Source organism: Epinephelus fuscoguttatus, linkage group LG3 (genome assembly GCF_011397635.1).
Source record: "Epinephelus fuscoguttatus linkage group LG3, E.fuscoguttatus.final_Chr_v1".
Taxonomy (NCBI): domain Eukaryota; kingdom Metazoa; phylum Chordata; class Actinopteri; order Perciformes; family Serranidae; genus Epinephelus; species Epinephelus fuscoguttatus.
The window spans coordinates 2,847,864-2,871,393 of NC_064754.1; the positions used below are offsets into that span (position 1 = coordinate 2,847,864).

At 42.3% G+C, this 23,530-nt stretch overlaps 3 protein-coding genes across 7 annotated transcripts in view; 1 reads left to right on the forward strand and 2 right to left on the reverse strand.

The window, feature by feature from the left end:
* The window catches only part of ppp3r1b (protein phosphatase 3 (formerly 2B), regulatory s1ubunit B, alpha isoform, b), a 51,185-nt gene that overhangs the window by 15,945 nt on the left and 11,710 nt on the right, over positions 1–23,530 (forward strand). The window lies entirely within an intron of this gene.
* Positions 852–23,178, reverse strand: LOC125886357 (E3 ubiquitin-protein ligase TRIM21-like). Of its 4 annotated transcripts, none has more exons than XM_049572495.1 (3): positions 23,074–23,178; positions 2,472–4,096; positions 852–2,355 (listed from the first exon to the last, which is right to left on the reverse strand). In XM_049572495.1, exons 2-3 carry the CDS (start codon positions 4,092–4,094, stop codon positions 2,086–2,088), a joined length of 1,893 nt encoding a protein of 630 aa, XP_049428452.1. In that variant the 5' UTR covers positions 4,095–4,096; positions 23,074–23,178; the 3' UTR covers positions 852–2,085. The 4 variants fall into 4 exon arrangements, with proteins under 4 accessions (XP_049428452.1, XP_049428453.1, XP_049428451.1 ...); XM_049572496.1 differs by lacking the exon at positions 23,074–23,178 and adding an exon at positions 13,086–13,326; XM_049572494.1 differs by lacking the exon at positions 23,074–23,178 and adding an exon at positions 5,509–5,739.
* Positions 14,575–23,199, reverse strand: LOC125886363 (E3 ubiquitin-protein ligase TRIM39-like). Of its 2 annotated transcripts, none has more exons than XM_049572539.1 (2): positions 23,074–23,199; positions 14,575–16,872 (listed from the first exon to the last, which is right to left on the reverse strand). In XM_049572539.1, the coding sequence occupies exon 2, from the start codon at positions 16,868–16,870 to the stop codon at positions 15,245–15,247; it is 1,626 nt and encodes a 541-aa protein (XP_049428496.1). In that variant the 5' UTR covers positions 16,871–16,872; positions 23,074–23,199; the 3' UTR covers positions 14,575–15,244. The 2 variants fall into 2 exon arrangements, with proteins under 2 accessions (XP_049428496.1, XP_049428495.1); XM_049572538.1 differs by lacking the exon at positions 23,074–23,199 and adding an exon at positions 18,454–20,613 and having other exon boundaries at positions 14,575–16,879.

Sequence of the window (23,530 nt, forward strand, 5' to 3'; positions counted from 1 at the left end):
TTCCATTCCAGCCAGTGTGCTGATGTCCACTGGATGCAAGAGCAGAGACTCTTTCTCTGCTCTGCTATTTCTATGCTCCTGGTCTATTTTTGCTGCAGCTGCTCTTCTGTTGTAGTTCTGACTAAGCAGTTGCTGAACGAGTGTTTGCTGTTGTGTTAAACCACACTGGCTGTTTCCACCAGTAGCCAAGGGTGTCGCCAAATCAACCAGGACTGAAATTAATTTACAACAAGGGGGACCAAACTTTTGTGATTGTGGGCCATATCGAAAAAATATAAGGAGTCATGGGCATTAGTAAATGTATAGTTTTAATCAGTTGCACAGCAAGAAAATCTGTTTTTCTAGACCAGAAAAGCTTATTTGCCTTAGAAAATTCATTTTCTATCAAAATTACTATGCAGCACTGCTAACAGTTTAACCCTTTTACATTACAATAGTTTATTAGTGTGCCCACATATTACAAAAAGTGATTTTCTATCTTACTTCTTTTAAGGTCCAACACAATGTCTATTGAGGTAGATGTTTTTATCAACCATTGATCAATCATTGTAGGTGAAGTAGCAACATCTAGTGTTCAAATTAAGAAGTGTAATGGCAGGGCTTGCTTTTAGTAGTTGTTCAAGATGACAGTGACATTGTTTTAAAACTAGGCTGTGTAATGCACATAAGGGGCAGTTTATTAAAAATAGGCTCAAGCCATTTTCTAGTTTATTTTAAAAAATTTGCTGCGGGCCGTCGTTTGGCCACTCCTGGATTACAATATTAAACTGTAACAGTAACAAAATACATCTTATATGTAAAGCAGGCTTTCTGTTCAGTGTTTGGTTCTCAAGTCACTGTTTTCTCAGGCCTTGTGTTCAACAACTAGTTTATTTTGAAGTTTTTATTTTTTAAAATCATATATTTACAGATTTCTTTGACTTATAAGCCATTATACCAGTATTCACAAAGAAAAAATAAAAAATTGAAAACTCTGTTTAGCTTAAATTCTGTTCATGATCTTTGTCCATCAACTTTTTATGCCTATTATCACAGTATTCTGTTGGCACTATAGGCATGTAATAGTGTTTTCTCTGAAATGAAGCTGTACAATCAGGGTCCAAAACTAACTAATTTCACTTACCAGCCAGCCTGGCTGGTAAGTGAAATTTTTTACCAGCCAGGCAGATATTTTACCAGCCAACCAAATAATTAATAATTTAAAGGAAAAAAAGTCAAGTCACTTAATGCTGCCGGTGGATGAGACTGGGGGGTGGCGGCGGCGGGAGCAGCAGCAGCAGCAGCAGCAGCAGCAACAGCAGCAGCAGCAACAGCAGCAGCAGCAACATTAACCTCCGTCTCTTGGTCGTTGGTCGGTAAAATCTCAGCCTCAGCAGGTTCTTTTGCTTTCGTTTTTTGGTTTTTTTTGCGGGAGGCTCCACAATACCTGGCCAGCATCGCTACATGATACTTTTTCTTACTTCTTCTTCTTCTACGGGGGTTCAGAGCATGGAGGTACATTAACAGTAGGTTCGTTCGAGATGAGCCAGGCCTGCGCAGATTCGATCACCAGCAATCAGTGCACAATGCATGCCGGTTAGTTTTGTGTCCGGCTTCATCCCGAATTACTCTGACGTATTACAAAAGTGGACGGTGATAAAACCGCGAGAGCAAGGCGGCCGCAGTTTTTAGAGCCAGGTGCTGCAGTTGCTCTCCACCGACTGCACCGCCTGGCTCTCACCTGATCTAACAGCTGATTGGTTCAGATGTGACTCAACAATACGACGTTTTAGATAAACTACTCATTTTTGTTGAATTTTAGAGATTAAGATTGTATTTGTCTGATCTGACAGTAACCAGTAACAAAAAAATACATTTTTCGCTGATAAAAAAAAATAATTCGCCAGAGTGGCAAGTGGTCTTAAAAATTCACCAGCCAGAGACAAAATCTACCCGTAATTGGTGAGTGGCGAGTGTTAGTTTTGGACCCTGTGTACAATACAGTGAAATATGCAGCAATGTGTTTTCTCTGGCTGCTCATCAAATAGAAAAATGAAAAAAAAGAAAGATATGAAGACATTTTGCAGCATGTTTTGTTTTACAGATCTACTCAAAATTCAGTGTGGGATATTTGATTCTGGGGCGTGGTGCAGCTCGCACTATTGCTTCAGGGCAAGAAGGTTCTTGGTTCAAACCCGCTGGCCAAATTGTACCTTTCTGTGTGGCATTTGCATGTCCTTTCGGTGTGAGCTTGAGTTTATTCCGGGTCCTCCGGTTTCTCCCCATGTCACCCCTGTAATTGACTGGCAGTGTGTCCAGGGTGCACCCTGCCCCTTGCAGTATGTCAGTGGGGATTGGCTCCAGCCCCCTGCGACCCTGTAAAAAAAAAAAAACAACCATCTGTGTAGTGTGTCTCATGGTGCAGTGTTAAATACATCAAATTATTGTGTTGCCTTTGTAATGGGATACATATGTATAATAAAAAATCTTACTCTGACAGGAGAGATGATCAGAGGTGCAGAGTTTTTACCACCATCATTACAGTCGGGACTGAAGTATGGGAAGAGTTTCTCAGTGAAGGAGCAGCCAGTAAAGGAGTAGATAAGAGCTGCAGCATCTACGTCATAGAAGGAGACCAGACCCTCCTCATAATCCACAAACACCCCCACCTTCTCAGGACGAGACTTCAGAGAGAGACTGACTGGAGGGGCATCAAGAGCTTCATACTCATTTCCATTTGTCAACCATACAGTCCAGAAACCATCCTGAGGGCTCAGTGTGATGTTTCCCTTCCTGTTGATCGACTCTCTGGCCACTCCTAAATCCCATTCAATCTTTCCTTTAACTTGAACCTCAAAGTAAAATCTGCCTGAAGAGAAACTCTGTTTTGCCAAGACAGAAGCACAATAAGAAAATCGCTCTGGGTTGTCTGGGAGATTCTTTTTTAGGTCACCATGATGCACTTGTTTCCCATCATCAGACAGTATAAGTTCAGGATATGCTGTATCAGGATCAAGAGTCACATCCACTGCATACTGCTGGACCCTCTTCAGCTCAGACTCAGCAAGTAGCTTCTTCATCTGTTCACTGAGTGTCTCCTCCAGCTGAGACACAGCTCTCACCACAGTCCCCTCATATGATGGACAGATGCTGACCTCTGTCCAGTCCTTGGTGGGTGGAGCAGCTTTTAGCGATGGGAAGCTTTGGAGAAGATGAAGGTGGTCTTCAGAATGTGAGAGCCGCTCCAGCTCAGTGCTTCTCTTCATCAGCTCAGAGATTTCCTGTCCCAGCTCTCTGATGAAGCCTTCAGCCTGTTTTTCTGTTGTTCTGTGCTTTGCTTTGATCGTGTCAATGAGCTTGTTTAATTTTCTCTCAGCAGACTCCATCAGCTCAGTGAAGACCTGAACACCTTCTGCTACCTCTCTGTCTGCATTTTTCTCACTGAGGTCGACTGAGTCTTTGATCTGCTGAATCTTCAGTTGTCTCTTCTGGATCATCTGCTGAATTTCAGCCTCCAGCTCAGCCTTCTTTCCTTCATAACCTTCTTTCAGAGGAACAACATCATGTGTCTTGTGGTCTGAAACATGGCAGAGCATGCAGACACACATCTGGTCGGTCTTACAGAACAGCTCCAGAGGTTTATCGTGCTTCGTACACATCCTGTCTTCCAGGTTCTCCACAGGGTCGATCAGCTGATGTCTTTTCAGACGTGAAGCTGTCAGATGAGGCTCCAGGTGAGTCTCACAGTAGGAGACCAGACACACCAGGCAGGACTTCAGGGCCTTCAGTTTGGTTCCAGTGCAGACGTCACAGGGAACTTCTCCTGGTTTGGACACTTGTTGCTGTGAGCTGCTGCTGCTGGCTTTCTGTTGAGCTGACTGTCTGAACTGAGCGACCATCTCAGAGAACAAAGTGTTGACCCTCAAATCAGGTCTTATGGTAAAAAGCTCTTTACATAAGGGACACTGGCACCTGTAGCTGGTATCCCAGTGTTGAGTGATGCAGTTTTTGCAGAAGTTGTGTCCACATGGTGTGCTGACAGGATCAGTGAACACATCCAGACAGATGGAGCACAGAAACTGATCTTCAGATGGCAGATAGTTTGCAGCAGCCATATCTACACATGTAGTGGGAAAGAAAAGACAGTTCTAATTATTTGTGTAATAGAAAGCAAGTTTGATTCCTGTCTTTTAAAGGGATCCTTTGCAGGTTTTCAACCAACTTTGTATCATATGTACGTTTGTAGGCTACTTTTCAAATAGAAAAGAGAATGCTTTATATTGCGATATTTACTCGAAATTATAGATATAGCCAACAGCCAAAAAATATAGCCAACAGTAAGTAGGTTGTTGCTATCCAAAACAGTTACGGTTTATGGTTTGGGTTTGGGTCATTGATTGTCACATATGTTTATGTTACAGGGTTGTTGTGGGCTTTAAAAAACTCCATCCAGCGCACCACTGGTTGGTAGTTTGTGTCAATGATTATATTAAACTCCCCTCCATCTTACCAGTGCCCAGATGTCCCAGATCATTTGTCATTGAAAACAGCTGGCTCTAGGTTGTTTCTCAAACTATTCTGTCCCTGTTCTGCTTATTTCTTGCCTAAAATCTTTTTGGAAACATAAGTAAACAGCTGTAATATGGCAGTGCTGGGCAAGCTACTCTCGAACTGTAATATATTACATATTACTATTTGGCTTCATTTTAATAAATATTTGTTTGCCTATGATATGAAACACAATAAACAAATATTGAGGTTAGCACAACAAACAGAATTGTTTGTTATCAGCTGGTCGCCATGATAATTTTAGGACAGGCAACTCGCAATTATGTCACCCACCAGCAGCAAAGTTTATTGATCAATGCAAGGCAGTGCATACTGGTAGTTACAGGTTTTTACCTCTTTGGCAAAGGCAAATGCCACAGACCATCTTTCCAGCACTGAAATACTTATTTAAGCGTACCATGTAAACAGTGAAATAATTTCTGAGTTACACATGCCGCGTTTTAACTTGCATTTAGCTGTGAGCGACAGCAACAATTTAAGTAGCACTGACTAGCTCAAGCTCGATACTCAAACCGCACCGAATATGTCCAGATCCTGTTGGGTAGGCCAGTTTAAATTAAAGAACAGCACTGCGAACAAAGCGCTGCCTACTTGATAATATACACATTGCATTTCCTTCAGCTGCTTCAGATTTAAAGTGCTCGCTGACTCACTGGTGGAAAACTTTTATTGTGAAACAGCCAGAGGAAGTAGAGGAAGCAACATGTAGGAACCAATCGGTAAACAGTCACAATGGCAGGAAAGTAGGAACCAGAGATTCAGCTACTGAAGTCCTGAGACCTGACATCGAGACTAAGCTGTTAAAGTGAGCTACTGTACAGTGGGTCTGTGGACAAACAGCCACAGTTATATTGTTATCAGTTTCATAAGAGAAAAGAGTGGAACTTCCTGTCTGAGTGTAGCTGAAGTTTAGTGTTAGTCCTGGTTGTTGAAAGTGTAAATATGATCAGCTGTACTCACCAGTGTTGGGCAGAGACTCTGCTGTGTTGTTGACAAAGACCTGATGAAGTCAGTGTGAATTTTCTTTTAGAGAGAAACAGAGACTTGTCTCCACTGCAGCGTGGCTCACACTCTGACTAACTTAACTCTCATTTCTGGAGTGTGACGTTGCAGCTCTCCTCTTTCCAGTGTTGCTCCGCCTCTCACTGCAGCTCTGTTGGTCAGGTTTTGTTTCCTCCCTCTGATTTACACAGTTATTGGGAAGCACCACGGTTTTTTCTGGTTAAAATGGAGCAAAGGTGGAGCTGTGCCTGACAGGTGGGAGGAGTAACTATTGTGAAATGGTGTTGCTGACCTTAATCATGCGTGTTGAAACTTAAAGGTGTCGTGTTTTTTTAGTTTAGTTTATTGGACACAGAGAGAGAGAGACGCCACACATATCTGATAACACGGTAAAGTCCACAGCTTATTTTTACTGTTGTCCTTGATGTAAAGACATGTCACCATCAAATCATACAACAAATACATGTATCATAAAATAAAACATCAACAAGACAATCATTGCTTTTTAAATCATATTTGATTTCCTTTCTGCATCAGATGATAATGACTGAGATAATAAATGAACTCCTCTCTCACATGTATGAGGAGTGTTTGGTGCTCGGCGTGGCAGCAGTACAGTAACTCTGAGCTCATCATTCCTTTGTGTTGTGATCCATCTAGTGGTCGTTGTGTGTCATAACACCAGTTAGTGGTCTACATGGAGGCCTGTTGTTGCTGCTGCAGTGTAGCAGGGAGTCATGTCCAAGTGGTCAGACATGAGGAAGGCTGTCAGGTCTCCACAAATGTTGACAAGTTACATTAATACCCTGCACTCATCAGTTATTGTTGATGACTCTGTCAGAGAGATTATACACCATTTGTTGGCAGTGATGACATTTGTCTTGAAAATATAAGGTCAACTCACAACATAGAAAACTAAAGTTATTGTTGTTGTCAGTCTTGTTACCTGCAAGAAGAACTGTGGAAGTTAAAGAAACTTGTGCTCAACATATGACAAAGCCTAACACTGCAGATTTTTATTGAATCAAACCCCATGTTTCATGATATTTATGGCTGGTATAAAAAGCTGTATCATGTATTTAGAGTCAGTAATTCCCTCTCTGTATATAGTAGTGTCCATTGTCAGTGGTGATGGCCTTCACACACATGAGGGACTGACAGGAAACGATGCAGCATGTAATCCAGTGTAATTCTGTCTCATTGATATCAGCCTCACTGTTACTGTTCACTCTCCTACAGCCGGACTGGATTCAGTCACTGCTAGTGGAAACAAACATTTCCTCCTGACACTGCTTCACATTAAAAGCATCCCATTGATGAAAAACATCGGGGCTTTTATTGTGAAGCAGCCACAGGAAACATAATCTGTTTGTCAGGAAATACAACTTACGTGTATTTGAGGTTTTTCTGTTCAGTGTTTAATGTTCAAGTCACTGCTTACTCAGGCCTTGAGTTCAACAACAACTTTATTTCATTTAACAATCACATATTTACAGATTTCTGTGACACATAAGCCATCTCACCAGTATTTACAAAACACAACAATTGCCCAAACTGACCAGTGATTAACCAAACTGCTATTTACACAAGACAGAAAATTCTCTTCCTTTGTTTACTAACTTTTTACGCCCAGTATAACAATGACACATACTGTATTCTGTATACACTATTGATATGTAATTTGCATACTCTTAAATAAAGTTTTTATGACAGTGAAATATATTCAGCAATATGTTTTACGTGGCAGCACATTAAATAGAGAAAAACTAGATATTTTGCTGCATTTTTGTTTTTGCTGTTTACTCGTACTGCATCTTGACAGATATGATGTCTTAAGATACTGATTCCATCTGGCAGTGAAAATAAATGTCTGTGGGTTTAACAGAGGTTTAAATAGGTATTCCTCACATAATCAATGTGTCATGATGCAGAGTTGAAGAGATGAAAACACCAAACATCAAATTAATGTGTTGCGAATGTAATGTGATCGATATATGATAAAAATCTAAACAGTGAAGTGTAAATTAACCATCACACAGTTCTTGACGCTAACTTTTTTCCCAAGGAGCACATGTGCTCCTAAGTTGAAAAAGTAAGGAACGCACAAAGAACTTTAGGGGCACATTGTAAATTGATCAAATAATGTGTTTTCCATAATAAACGTGATGCAAATAGATATTTACAAGCAAAATTATGTAATGAATTTGTATACAAAAGGTATTATCTTATATATATTATCTTTGCAATATGATTATCTTATATAATGTAATTACTATCCTAAAACATTCTCCAAGTCCTCTGAAACTCTGCAGGACTTAAGCCTCTTTCACACAGAGCTTTCGCGGCACCCACCGCGGGGTAGGGCACAGAGGACAGGATCTGGGGGAGTACAGGCTCGTTCAGGAGCTACAGCTCCATGGTGACCGCTTCCGGGTCTACTTCAGGCTCTTCTCTGCTATTGGATGTGCGGCGCCGAGGTGTCGTCACAGCGCGTTGCGGTGAAATTAAAAAAAATTTCAATTCGAGCGCAGGCTGGCGGCACGCAGACGCCGCGACATGCTCCCCCCTCACGCGCCGCTCAGCTCGGCGGCAGAGCGGTGCGCTCTTGCGCTGCGGTAGCACATACACAATGAATGGGTTCGTCGGCGGAGGTCTGCACTTTGTGCGCTCTGTGTGAAAAGGGCTTTATTTCCACCCTGCCCAGCAGCGGTACCGTGGCAAACAGTCCCTAAAGGCCTCTACACATGATCAGCTGTAAAACCACTTTGCGCTGGCTGTCCTATTGTTTGTGTATGGAGAGGGCAGCAACGCCTGACAAAGCTGCACCGCTACCCTTGGTGTCGCGCACCGCTCTGATTTTCCGCCCGAGCGCTGCGCTCAGAGTTGAAATTATTTGAACTACAGGGAGAACGGAGCAGGCTTCCCCAGAGATCCACCCGGTCTATCTCCTCCACACTTTGACTTAGGCTATTTCCACGCTGCCGACAGTGGGACTTATATTCATTGTGCCGACAGTGGCTTGGAAAACCGCCCATAACCGTGTCACACGGGGAAGAGGGAAGGCGGCTGGAGTTCCTCCAACATTTGCGGTTAGATTATCTTTTTTTTTTTTTTTATTGACAAAAATATAGGCAGCTTCGGCTGATATTTTTATGCGCACATGTGCCCCTAAATATTTTTTACAGTTTGCACACACCTATTTTTAGTCGCAAATGCGAGTGAAACGCTCGGCACTGTCGAGCCCTGATCACAGTAAACAGTTTCTGCCTATACAGTATTCATTCTAAATATGAATATTTATTCCCTTGAATGAAAATAAGTACATGAAATAACATGGATAGGCTTGGGGGGGTATCCCCAGTATTACAGTATATTAGGGTATTCAGAAATCCTGACATTATGATTTTCAGTACCGTCAGAAATATGCACCCTCCTCTGTCTGTTAAACTCATTGTATGTAATGCACAGCATGCACCACCAGAGGTCATTCTCCAGAGTGGTGGTGGGGGATAATGTTGCAGTAAAGAGACGGCCAGCTCGGTGTTTAAAGGGATTATTATGAAGAAAACCAGTGCTGGTGATTGGTGGAATAGTGGACCAACTAACTAGATGACTAACAAGATTATCCTGGTGATCCTTGTTTTTTGTTTCTGTCCAGTTAGAATGAAGTGTGATACCGTCATTTATTACACGGCTCTATTAAATGCTGTATTTTGATTGGTCAGTAGCGGCATTCTGCGGTCTGATATTACTGTGTAATGACCGCTGCTAGTAGCAACGGTCATTACACACAGTTGCTATGTAGCCCAGTGTTGCTAGGGATGCTGCCTTGCAACACTGCAGCTGTCAAACAACTTCCGAGGGAAAAAACAAACAGAAGTGGCTGATTTTAACGGATGCCGCTGAAGAAAAAGAATACCTACGGACTTTCTCTGCCAAAAACAAAAGAAGACGGATTTGAATACACACTCTGCAGTCAATGACATGATGCTTAATGACATTTTACGCGAGTTTTATGCCTCGATTCAGTCCACTAAGCCTGGGTGAGTACAAAACTTTCACCAAAAGTTGTCGAATCCGGTCGGTTTTAATGTACTTCGCAGAGGCAGACAACATTATTTATTTAACTGATAATTAGCCGTGTAATAAGCGGGATAATGTATAATGAGCCGGTGAATACTGGGAAAATAACTCCCGACAGGGGAATAGAAGGTTTCATTCCCCTGAAGGGAGTTATTTTCCCAGTATTCACCGGCTCATTATACATTATCCCTTACATACCATATACCCCAGTAAAAGTTCAGGGGGGTATGAAGGTATGAAAAACCAGATGCTGTCCTCACCCTAAGAAGGGATTATTTTACTCTGACAGGAGAGATGATCAGAGGTGCAGAGTTTTTACCATCATCATTACATTCGGGACTGAAGAATGGGAAGAGTTTCTCAGTGAAGGAGCAGCCAGTAAAGGAGTAGATAAGAGCTGCAGCATCTACGTCATAAAAGGAGACCAGACCCTCCTCATAATCCACAAACACCCCCACCTTCTGAGGCCGAGACTTCAGAGAGAGACGGACTAAAGGTTCAGTAAGAGCAGCATATTCATTTCCTTCTCTCAACCATATGGTCCAGTAACCATTGTAAGGGCTCAGTCTGTTGTATCCTCTCCTGCGAATTGACTCTCTGGCCACTCCTAAAGTCCATTCAGTCTTTCTTCGAACTTGAACCTCAAAGTAAAATCTGCCTGAAGAGAAACTCTGCTCTCCTAAAACCCGATATTGATGAGTAAATCTGTCTCGACTGTAGCTGAAACATTCCTTCTCGTCACTATGATGCACTTGTTTCCCATCATTAGACAGGAGAAGTTCAGGATGTGCTGTATCACTATCAAGAGTCACATTCACTGCATACTGCTGGACCCTCTTCAGCTCAGACTCAACCAGCTTCCTCGTCTCTTTACTGAGTGTCTCCTCCAGCTGAGACACACCTCTCGTCACAGTTCCCTCATACAATGGACAGAAGGTGACCACTGTCCAGTCCTTGGTGGGTGTTGGGTGGTGGGTGTTTAAAAACTCGACGTTCTGGAGAAGATGGAGGTGGTCCTCTGGGCGCGAGAGCTGCTCCACTTCAGTGCTTCTTTTCCTAAGCTCAGAAATTTCCTGCTCCAGTTCTTCAATGCAGACTTCAGCCTTTCTTTTCATTGTGTTCTGCTTGTCTCTAATGGTGTCGATGAGATTGGCCTGGCCTCTCTCAGCGGACTCCTTCAGAGCGGTGAAAGCTTGAGCACCTTCTGCTATCTCTCTGTCTGCATCTTTCTCACTGAGGTCGACTGAGCGTTTAATCTCCTGAATCTTCAGTCGTCTCTTCTGGATCATCTGCTGAATTTCAGCCTCCAGCTCGGCCTTCTTTCCTTCATATCCTTCCTTCAGAGGAACAACATCATGCATCTTGTGGTCTGAAACATGGCAGAGCATGCAGACACATGTCTGGTCGGTCTTACAGAACAGCTCCAGAGGTTTATCGTGCTTCGTACACATCCTGTCTTCCAGGTTCTCCACAGGGTCGATCAGCAGATGTCTTTTCAGGCCTGACATTGTCAGATGAGGCTCCAGGTGAATCTCACAGTAGGAGACCAGACACACCAGGCAGGACTTCAGGGCCTTCAGTTTGGTTCCAGTGCAGATGTCACAGGGAACTTCTCCTGGTGTGGACACTTGTGGCTGTGAGCTGCTGCTGCTGGCTTTCTGTTGAGTTGACTGTCTGAACTGAGCGACCATCTCAGAGAACAAAGTGTTGACCTGCAGCTCAGGTCTTATGTTGAAAAGCTTTTTACACATTGGACACTGGCACTGGTCGTCAGTATTCCAGTGTTGAGTGATGCAGTTTTTGCAGAAGTTGTGTCCACATGGTGTGCTGACAGGATCAGTGAACACATCCAGACAGATGGAGCACAGAAACTGATCTTCAGATGGCAGATAGTTTGCAGCAGCCATATCTACACATAAAGAAAAGAAAGCGTTTTTTATACAAGTTAGTTCCGACTGAGTAATTTGATTGGACAAGAGGCATTCAGTGAGTGCTGATATAGAGTATAACATCACTGGGACATGTAACAGTAAAATCACTCCGCTCACAGGTGTTATAAATATTAATACAACCGTTAATTAACCAGCTGTCACACTCACTACATTGACACAAACTGACACTGTAGCGTTACACAAAGAAGATGGATATTTTCCCCCAAATTACATTTGAATTAAATTACGAGTGGTCGTCAGGAGAGGACGAGGAAACGGAAAGCCACGACTCCTCTGTGCAGACCTCCAGGTGTGTTTGAATCCGGCTGTGCCAACATCCAGGTTTGCCAACGTTTCATCAGCCGAACTGGACGAAGTTACACAGTTGCACATCAATGTAAATACAAAGTAGCTTGTGAGTTCCTGGGATGTGTGCTGCGTTGCCTAGCAACCGGGGGAACTGTTTTTTTTTTTTTTTTTGCGGAGCTACATAACATACTTAAAGGACAACTTCGGTATTTTTCAACCTGGGCTCTATTTCCCCATGTCTATGTGTACGTATGATTCATGGGTATCACTCGTTCTAAAATCCGTTTCTAAAAAACGAGCTAAAACGGTAATGGGGGCAAATGCGTCCCGTATAAAAGTGCTTTTTTTCGCCACTGACTGGTTCAGATCGCCAGTGCTATCTCTGTAGATAGCATATTGACCATGTGGCTTATGTATTTGGCATTTTTCACATGCTGCCTCTGTCTCACGCAGTGAAGAACACATTCTTAACTGACATCATGACTAGGACCAGAAGCAGTTTTACTGCTCATCACTGTCCAGGGAAAGTCAAGTCAAATGATACTGTAATACACTGGAAAATGTCCTCCATTTTAAAATTCTCAAATTGAATAAATATTTTCCTTCACGTGTTTGCTAAAATTTAAGTCTGTCTGTCTGTCTGTCTGTCTGTGTGTCCCTCCCTGGTTCACTAGTGGAGGTCTATGTAGGAAACGGTCACTACCTCATGAGCTGAGAGCGGCCTCTTCTGTGGACACTTTTAAAAAGCAGTTAAAAACACATCTGTTTAGGCTTGCGTTCCATTAATTGTCCATTGTATCATCTCTGTATTTCGCTGCACTTTACTTTTTATTTGTTTTTGTGTATTTTGCATAGTTTTTGTATTTTATCTTGTGAAGCACTTTGTGAGTCCTCTCTGTGAGAAGTGCTATATAAATAAATTTTACTTACTTACTAAACAGTAACAATAGCAGAAAAGTATGAGGAAAACTAAACTCCAAACCAAAGAGATTCAGATACAAGTTACTAAAGTCCTGAGAACTGACACAGAGACTGTTTAAAGCTGTCAAAGTGAGCTACTGTACAGTGGGTCTGAGGACAAACAGCCACAGTTATATTGTTATCAGTTTCATGAGTATGAAGAGAAAAGAGTGGAACTTCCTGTCTGAGTCTAGCTGAAGTTTAGTGTTAGTCCTGGTTGTTGAAAGTGTAAATATGATCAGCTGTACTCACCAGTGTTGGGCAGAGACTGCTGTGTTGTTGACAAAGACCTGATGAAGTCAGTGTGAATTTTCTTTTAGAGAGAAACAGAGACTTGTCTCCACTGCAGCGTGGCTCACACTCTGACTAACTTAACTCTCATTTCTGTGAGTGTGACATTGCAGCTCTCCTCTTTCCAGTGTTGCTCCGCCTCTCACTGCAGCTCTGTTGGTCAGGTTTTGTTTCCTCCCTCTGATTTACACAGTTATTGGGAAGCACCACGGTTTTCTCTGGTTAATATGGAGCAAAGGTGGAGCTGTACCTGACAGGTGGGAGGAGTAACTATTGTGAAATGGTGTTACTGACCTTAATCATGCGTGTTGAAACTTAAAGGTGTCATGTTTTTTTAGTTTAGTTTATTGGACACACAGAGAGAGAGGCGCCACACATATCTGATAACACGGTAAAGTCCACAGCTTATTTTTACTGTTGTCCTTGATGTAAAGACATGTCACCATCAAATCATACAACAAATACATGTATCATAAAATAAAACATCAACAAGACAATCATTGCTTTTTAAATCATATTTGATTTCCTTTCTGCATCAGATGATGATGACTGAGATAATAAATGAACTCCTCTCTCACGTGTATGAGGAGTGTTTGGTGCTCGGCGTGGCAGCAGTACAGTAACTCTGGGCTCATCATTCCTTTGTGTTGTGATCCATCTAGTGGTCGTTGTGTGTCATAACACCAGTTAGTGGTCTACATGGAGGCCTGTTGTTGCTGCTGCAGTGTAGCAGGGAGTCATGTCCAAGTGGTCAGACATGAGGAAGGCTGTCAGGTCTCCACAAATGTTGACAAGTTACATTAATACCCTGCACTCATCAGTTAGTGTTGATGACTCTGTCAGAGAGATTATACACCATTTGTTGGCAGTGATGACATTTGTCTTGAAAATATAAGGTCAACTCACAACATAGAAAACTGAAGTTATTGTTGTTGTCAGTCTTGTTACCTGCAAGAAGAACTGTGGAAGTTAAAGAAACTTGTGCTCAACATATGACAAAGCCTAACACTGCAGATTTTTATTGAATCAAACCCCATGTTTCATGATATTTATGGCTGGTATAAAAAGCTGTATCATGTATTTAGAGTCAGTAATTCCCTCTCTGTATATAGTAGTGTCCATTGTCAGTGGTGATGGCCTTCACACACATGAGGGACTGACAGGAAACGATGCAGCATGTAATCCAGTGTAATTCTGTCTCATTGATATCAGCCTCACTGTTACTGTTCACTCTCCTACAGCCGGACTGGATTCAGTCACTGCTAGTGGAAACAAACATTTCCTCCTGACACTGCTTCACATTAAAAGCATCCAAGTGGTGAAAAACAAGGGGGCTTTTATTGTGAAGCAGCCACAGGAAACAGTGTGTGTTTGTCAGGAAATACAACTTATGTATAAACCAGGATATTCTGTTCAGTGTTTAATGTTTAAGTCACTGCTTACTCAGGCCTTGTGTTCAACAACTAGTTTATTTTATTTAACAATCACATATTTACAGATTTCTGTGACACATAAACCATCTCACCAGTGTTCACAAAACAAAGAAAATTCAGTGACCAATAATTAACCCAAACACTTTTCAAATAAAACAGGAAATCTTCTATTGATTAACTTTGTACATTAACTTTTAATGACACATATTGTATTCTGTAGACACTGTAGGCATGTCACAGGCTTTACTCTTGGATGAAGCTTTATGACACAATGAAATATTCAGCAATATGCTTCTATGGCTGCACATTAAATTGAAGAAGAAATAAATTTAAGATGTTTTGCAACATTTTTGTTTGTTTACTTAAACTCCACCTTGACATATTTCATGCTTTTGGAAACAGTGATTTGTTAGGAAGTTAAAATGAATGTTAGTGGGTTTCACAGAGGTTTAAATAAATATTCTTCACAAATTATGTCTGTCATGTTGCAGGTTTAAAGAGATAAATGTGTTGCTTCACATGTAATAGGATACATGTAATAAAAAAACTTATCAATTAAATGTTGATCAATCATCATAGTTAACCAATTCCATAGAACAGGACATGTAAACCAACAGTATTCCCACTAAACATGGACAATTGTTCCCTTTGATAGAAACAAATCAATACATGACCTACATGAAGTGATTATTTTACTCTGACAGGAGAAATGATGATCAGAGGTGCAGAGTTTTTACCATCATCATTACATTTGGGACTGAAGTATGGGAAGAGTTTCTCAGTGAAGGAGCAGCCAGTAAAGGAGTAGATAAGAGCTGCAGCATCTACGTCATAAAAGGAGACCAGACCCTCCTCATAATCCACAAACACCCCCACCTTCTCAGGACGAGACTTCAGAGAGAGACGGACTGGAGGGGCATCAAGAGCTTCATACTCATTTCCATTTCTCAAGCACAGAGTCCAGTAACCATTCTGAGGGCTCAGTGGGATGACTCCCTTTCTGTTGATCGACTGTCTGGCCACTCCTAAATCCCATTCAGTCTTTCCCTTAACTTGAACCTCAAAGTAAGATTTGCCTGAAGAGAAACTCTGTTTTGCCAAGACAGAAGCACAATCAGAAAATCTCTCTGGGTTGTCTGGGAAATTTTTCTTGTTTTTACCATGATGCACTTTTTTCCTATCATGAGATAGGATGAGTTTAGGATATGCTGTACCAGGATCAAGAGTCACATCCACTGCATACTGCTGGACCCTCTTCAGCTCAGCTTCAACCAGCTTCTTCCTCTGTTCACTGAGTGTCTCCTCCAGCTGAGACACAGCTCTCACCACAGTCCCCTCATATGATGGACGGACGCTGACCTCTGTCCAGTCTTTGGTGGGTGTTGGGTGTTGGCTGTTTAGGGACTGGACACTCTGGAGAAGATGGAAGTGGTCTTCAGAGTGTGAGAGCTGCTCCAGCTGGGTGCTCCTGTTCGTCAACTCAGAGATTTCCTGTTCCAGCTCTTTTATAAAACTTTTGGCCTGATTTTCTTTTGTTTTCTGCTTCTCCTTGATTGCATCGATGAGATTTGCCTGACTTCTCTCAACAGACTCCTTCAGAGCACTGAAGATCTGAACACCTTCTGCTATCTCTCTGTCTGCATCTTTCTCACTGAGGTTGACTGAGTCTTGGATTTCCTGAATCTTCAGTCGTCTCTTCTGGATTTCAGCCTCCAGCTCGACCTTCATGTCTTCATATCCTTCTTTCAGAGGAACAACATCATGTGTCTTGTGGTCTGAAACATGGCAGAGCATGCAGACACATGTCTGGTCGGTCTTACAGAACAGCTCCAGAGGTTTATCGTGCTTCGTACACATCCTGTCTTCCAGGTTCTCCACAGGGTCGATCAGCTGATGTCTTTTCAGACGTGAAGCTGTCAGATGAGGCTCCAGGTGAGTCTCACAGTAGGAGACCAGACACACCAGGCAGGACTTCAGGGCCTTCAGTTTGGTTCCAGTGCAGACGTCACAGGGAATTTCTCCTGGTTTGGACACTTGTTGCTGTGAGCTGCTGCTGCTGGCTTTCTGTTGAGCTGACTGTCTGAACTGAGTGTCCAACTTAGACAACAAAATGTTGACCCTCAAATCAGGCCTTATAGTAAAAGCCTCCATACACATTGGACACAGGCACCTGTAGCTGTTATTCCAGTGTTCAGTGATGCAGTCTTTGCAGATGTTGTGTCCACATGGTGTGCTGACAAGATCAGTGAACACATTCAGACAGATGGAGCACTGAAACTGATCTTCAGATGGCAGATAGTTTGCAGCAGCCATATCTACACACTGAGAAAAGAAGTAAAGATTTCTTTATAATGTAAATTAAGTGATCCAGTTGAGAAGTGTCAGTTTGAAATTAAGAGTCAAGCTGAAGTTTCATGTAAATGTCAGTTACGGGTACACTGATCCAACTTGGTCTTCCTGACAAGGTTTCCCATATTCCATATATAAAAGTGATTAAGATATGTGTAGTTAACATGAGGTTGTAACTAATCAGAATACTTCTTAATTATTCACAGAGATGTTAATACACAAATATGATTTTCAGACCTTAGAACTTTTCATTTAAATTTTATAGAAGTTTTATGAAATTGCGTCATTGCATTAAGCTCACAACGACGAGACGCCACCATGTTCTTATTAACTTCAACACACACAGTCAGTGCTGCAGGACTATTGCTGATGTAAACATACAGTATGTGGACTTAACAAACAGTAGTTATCTGCTGCTAATCAGTGCCAACTTTAGCTTGCTACAGAAAAACTTCACCCGCAAAAAATTAGAAAAAAATACTCACTGCGTGTTACCTTGAATTCATGAAGAAAACCTCGATGGTGAAGGGAGAATCCAAAAAGCTGAAAATTGAATTGAAGTAAACAGGTATCGCCTTTTAAAAAAAAAAAAAACAGCAGAACATCTGTTTACAAACACTCACACAGTCTTGTGCAGTATAATCCAAGTTTCACTCAGGGATCTGCTCAGTACTTCAGAATCACACACATTTTTGCTAAAACCTTACAATTTAAAATGTCTGGGTACAAACATGGCTGAGTAGCATGCCTGGGCGGAGTTCATATGCAGGCACATGTCCAGGCAGCCTCAGGGCACACTACTGGTAGGCGGAAGTGTTTTGTCTTGTAATGTTTCAGCTAAAATGCATTTGTTTGGGAAACACTGAGTGTGTGACTTGTTAAATGAGACTTGGATTATACGGCACGAGTTGTGTGAGTGTTTGTAAACGGATGTTTTGTTATAGTTGTGTTGTTAAACGCAGACCCTGATGACTTCAATATATAAAGAATGTTCAGCTTTTTGGGATTTTCCATTCACCGTGGAGGCATGCCAGAAAAAAAAAAAATCTCTATGAATTCAACGTAACATGCAGCGAGTAATGAATATACACTAGAGGTCATTTTGCAGGTGAAGTATTCTTCAATCCAACAAGCCAAGTTTAGAATACAAACTTCAAGCATGATTCTTCCTCCTAAATGTTTAATGTTGTAAAGGAACACATGTATGAAATCACTCATGATACTTAACCAGCGCTAAGGACAAATTCATGCTGTAGTAATGGTTGAAGGCTACAGGCCCAGAACTCGCTCAGTCAGGCCTCTCCCTGCAAACTGGTTTTCAATATTTAATCTGCTGCTATAGAGAAGGCCTCACCCAGAGACCTGAAGCTTAGTTCCCACAGTGGAACTTGTCTAATATATCCAAAAACTGTTTTATCCTTTCACAGTTTTAATCTTTTGAAATATTGAATAATAGCTGCAGCAACATTTTAGTTTATATTTTAAACACAAAGAACTTAAATTTCATGTTGATCTAACACGCAGTAAACATAATCAGCTGTACTCACCAGTGTTTGGCAGAGACTGTGCTGTGTTGTTGACAAAGACCTGATGAAGTCAATTTATTTTGTTTGAAAGAAGCAGATTCGTCTCGACTGTCTCGACTGTAGACTCTCTCGACAGTCTTGACTCTACTGACACTTATAAAGTTTTCTTAAGTTTCATTTAAGGAATATGACGTTGAAATGTTGTCTGTCCAGTTTTGCTCCACCTCTTACTGTAGCTCTGTTGGGGAGGTTTTGTTTCCTCATACTTGCCCTTTTTAAACAGGAATTGTGCCAATTTGCAGGAACGCCCAATCAGTCTTTTTTCAGCATTGGCAGTATAAAAACAAAATCGGGGAGTGCAGCAAAATGCCGCCTACCTACTTTTGTTTATACAGAATGTGCCTTTTTCGGGGCAATGGGGGGCGTGAGCAAGTAACAAAACGTGTAGCTCAGCGTGTGACGTAAACAGTGACGTGGGAGGGAAGCTGCGGCTAGTCAGGCGGTGATTCTCTCGTAAGTCGGCCCGTTCTTCACCGTCCCCGTCATCTGACGGTTAATGGCCTCTTCGTTTGCGAGGACAAGGAGGGCGCGCAATTCCTTGTCTCCCCAGTTGCTCATCTTTACAGTGTCTGTCAGGTTTGTGTTTCCCTCTTGCTACTAGCTGCTCGCTAATTCCTGCTATCAGCTGTTTCCTGTTTATCCACCGCCAGTGGCTCGCACGTGCAGCGACCTCCTGTGGTGAAAGGGCGCCTCATTCTTTTTAAACCAAAAAGGTTCTGCCAATGTGACTATGAGGCGTAAAACTGGGCACCTCCGGCTCTGTGTGTCTAAACAATCACAGCTTGCCAGCAAAACGGCCCAACGTTCGCTGAAAATGTGGCAGTGTAAAAGAGGCTTCAGACATGATTTTAATGCCGTTACCTGGGTTAACATGAGATGAAGGTGGTGATGTACCTTACTTTGAATTTAATTAAATTACTTGAAAGGAAGCTCTGAGCTGTGTGGGTACAATGTGAGATGTGGAAGAGTGTAAGAATACTCAGTACTACTGGCAGCTCAACTTCCTGGACAGTTCTAAAAAGGCATCATCAAGGTGTGTCAGACAGATATTCTGCACATATCATATGTGTCATGATGCAGAGTGAAAGAGATGAATGCTTTAAATGTATGTGTTGACTGTGTAATGGGATCAGTGAAATAAAGAATCTTAATGAAGTGTATATCAATTATCACATTAAAAAGATTCTGTAGAAAATAAGATGTCAGCTAGAAGGTATTCACTGGGGGTGTGGTGAAACAAAGAAAATATTAGTTGACTGAAATTCTACCTACGATTCAACCAATCCATTTGATCGATGGAGAAAAACAAATCTGCATATTTTCTTTACATTAACTACATAAATATTTTTTGATTCTCTGCACTGTGTATTTACACTGTGCAACAAGCCAAAAACACGACAATTCACTGAGCCCTGTACATTTGTCATTTTATTTTCTGGTTGCCAAGACTTAAAGAATGCTAACTTTGGGTAAAACGCTGCGTTCAGGGGCATGTTTTAGCTCTCCTGGTAGCGCGTCGCTCCAATGTAGGCTGTGTCCTGAGCAGGAGCCCAGGTGTGATTCCTACCTGCTGCATATAATCCCCCCTTTCTTTCTCTCGCTGTCCTTTACTGTCATTCTCCAGCTGCTCTGTAATAAAACCAATAAAAGCCCTGATAAAAACACACAAACAAAAACAAAAAAAATGCTGGGCTTCTCAGTGTCACTTTTTACACTGCTGTCCAATCGCAGCAGAGGAGGGGCGGGGCAAATACCAACATCAGTACAAGTGCTGATCAACAACAACAATAGTGAAGGAGAAATTAAGACCGGTGGCTCCGTCCTTCATCTCTACATGCTTCAGCCTTTCCTTCATCCAGAGCAAGTACTCTACTTTACTCTCTAGTACTTTACTTCTGCAGATATTCCATATCATAGCAACCACATGCAGACAATGGCTCTCAGCAGAAAAAAAAACGTGCCTCCAAAGTGCACTAGTGCTCTTAACTAGGCGTTTTTTGAGGTGGGATAAAACGCTTTGGTGGACACACAACCTTATGAAAGTTCAGTGATTATGTGACCAGTGAGGATTATGTCAGACACATATCGACCAACCAACTGACATAAAATAAGAGAAGTGATTATTTTACTCTGACAGGAGAGATGATCAGAGGTGCAGAGTTTGTACCATCATCATTATTACAGGGACTGAAGTATGGGAAGAGTTTCTCAGTGAAGGAGCAGCCAGTAAAGGAGTAGATAAGAGCTGCAGCATCTACGTCATAAAAGGAGACCAGACCCTCCTCATAATCCACAAACACCCCCACCTTCTGAGGCCGAGACTTCAGAGAGAGACTGACTGGAGGGGCATCAAAGGCTTTGTACTCATTTTTGTTTCTTAAACATAGAGTCCAGTTACCATGGTCAGGGGTCATACAGATGTTTCCCTTCCTGTTGATCGACTCTCTGGCCACTCCAAAATTCCATTTCGTTTTTCCTTGAACTTGAACCTCAAAGTAAAATCTGCCTGAAGAGAAACTCTGCTTTGCTAAAACACAGAGACTGGTTGAAAATCTCTCCGGGTTGTCTGTCTGAAAGGTCGACACTATCACATCACCATATTTCACTTGTTTCCCATCATCAGACAGGATGAGTTTAGGATGTGCTGTATCAGGGTCAAGAGTCACATCCACTGCATACTGCTGGACCTTCCTCAGCTCAGCTTCAAGCAGCTTCTTAATCTGTTCACTGAGTGTCTCCTCCAGCTGAGACACAGCTTTCACCACAGTCCCCTCATATGATGGACAGATGCTGACCTCTGTCCAGTCCTTGGTGGGTGTTGGGTGGTTGGTGTTTAGAGACTGGACATTCTGGAGAAGTTGGAGGTGGTCTTCAGAGTGTGAGAGCCGCTCTAGCTCAGTGCCTCTGTTCATCAACTCAGAGATTTCCTGTTCCAGCTCTTTTATAAAACTTTTGGCCTGATTTTCTTTTGTTTTCTGCTTCTCCTTGATTGCATCGATGAGATTGGCCTGGCCTCTCTCAACAGACTCCTTCAGAGCAGTGAAGACCTGAACACCTTCTGCTATCTCTCTGTCTGCATCTTCCTTACTGAGGTCGACTGAGTCTTTGATCTTCTGAATCTTCACTTGTCTCTTCTGGATCATCTGCTGAATTTCAGCCTCCAGCTCAGCCTTCTTTCCTTCATATCCTTCTTTCAGAGGAACAACATCATGTGTCTTGTGGTCTGAAACATGGCAGAGCATGCAGACACATGTCTGGTTGGTCTTACAGAACAGCTCCAGAGGTTTATCGTGCTTCGTACACATCCTGTCTTCCAGGTTCTCCACAGGGTCGATCAGCTGATGTCTTTTCAGACGTGAAGCTGTCAGATGAGGCTCCAGGTGAGTCTCACAGTAGGAGACCAGACACACCAGGCAGGACCTCAGGGCCTTCAGTTTGGTTCCAGTGCAGACGTCACAGGGAACTTCTCCTGGTGTGGACACTTGTTGCTGTGAGCTGCTGCTGCTGGCTTTCTGTTGAGCTGACTGTCTGAGCTGAGCGACCATCTCAGAGAACAAAGTGTTGACCTGCAGCTCAGGTCTTATTATGAAAACCTTTTTACACATCGGACACTGGCACTGGTCGTCAGTATTCCAGTGTTGAGTGATGCAGTTTTTGCAGAAGTTGTGTCCACATGGTGTGCTGACAGGATCAGTGAACACATCCAGACAGATGGAGCACAGAAACTGATCTTCAGATGGCAGATAGTTTGCAGCAGCCATATCTACACATCACATAGAGAAAAGAAAACATTTTATGCAACACACAAATTTTAAATTTTTGTTTCTAAAGAATAGGATGTGCTAACCTTTCTTTTAAGTGTTTAATACGATACTGCAGGGCTCGATGTGCCATGTGCATAGGCACAGTGGTGCACGTCAAATTTGGGTCGTTCACTAAATGTATTGGTCTTCATATGTGTTGGTGCACAGAAGGGTTGCCAACTCTCATGCCTTGACCATGTGGCTTATGTATTTGGCATTTTTCACATGCTGTCTCTGTCTCACGCAGTGAAAAACACATTCTTAACTGACATCATGACTAGGACCAGAAGCAGTTTTACTGCTCATCACTGTCCAGGGAAAGTCAAGTCAAATGATACTGTAATACACTGGAAAATGTCCTCCATTTTAAAACTCTCAAATTGAATAAATATTTTCCTTCAGGTGTTTGCTAAAATTTAAGTCTGTCTGTCTATCTGTCTGTCTGTCTGTGTGTCCCTCCCTGGTTCACTAGTGGAGGTCTATGTAGGAAACGGTCACTAAACAGTAACAATAGCAGAAAAGTATGAGGAAAACTAAACTCTAAACCACAGAGATTCAGATACAAGTTACTAAAGTCCTGAGAACTGACACACAGAGACTGTTTAAAGCTGTTAAAGTGAGCTACTGTACAGTGGGTCTGTGGACAAACAGCCACAGTTATATTGTTATCAGTTTCATGAGTATGAAGAGAAAAGAGTGGAACTTCCTGTCTGAGTGTAGCTGAAGTTTAGTGTTAGTCCTGGTTGTTGAAAGTGTAAATATGATCAGCTGTACTCACCAGTGTTGGGCAGAGACTCTGCTGTGTTGTTGACAAAGACCTGATGAAGTCAGTGTGAATTTTCTTTTAGAGACAAACAGAGACTTGTCTCGACTGCAGCGTGGCTCACACTCTGACTAACTTTACTTTCATTTCTGGAGTGTGACGTTGCAGCTCTCCTCTTTCCAGTGTTGCTCCGCCTCTCACTGCAGCTCTGTTGGTCAGATTTTGTTTCCTCCCTCTGATTTACACAGTTATTGGGAAGCACCACGGTTTCTTTAAAACAAGAATCAACACAATGAGACTTTCCAGAAAATTACTGATTTTCTCTGTGAACTGGTGCAGATGGAGGAGGTGGTGTCTCCTCCTGCAGAGAGACATGTCAGAGGTTGTTGTTTGTGTCCTTGTCTATCATGAGTGATTCTCCTGCACAGGACTGACAGTGTGTTCACTCACATGTATGAGGAGTGTTTGGTGC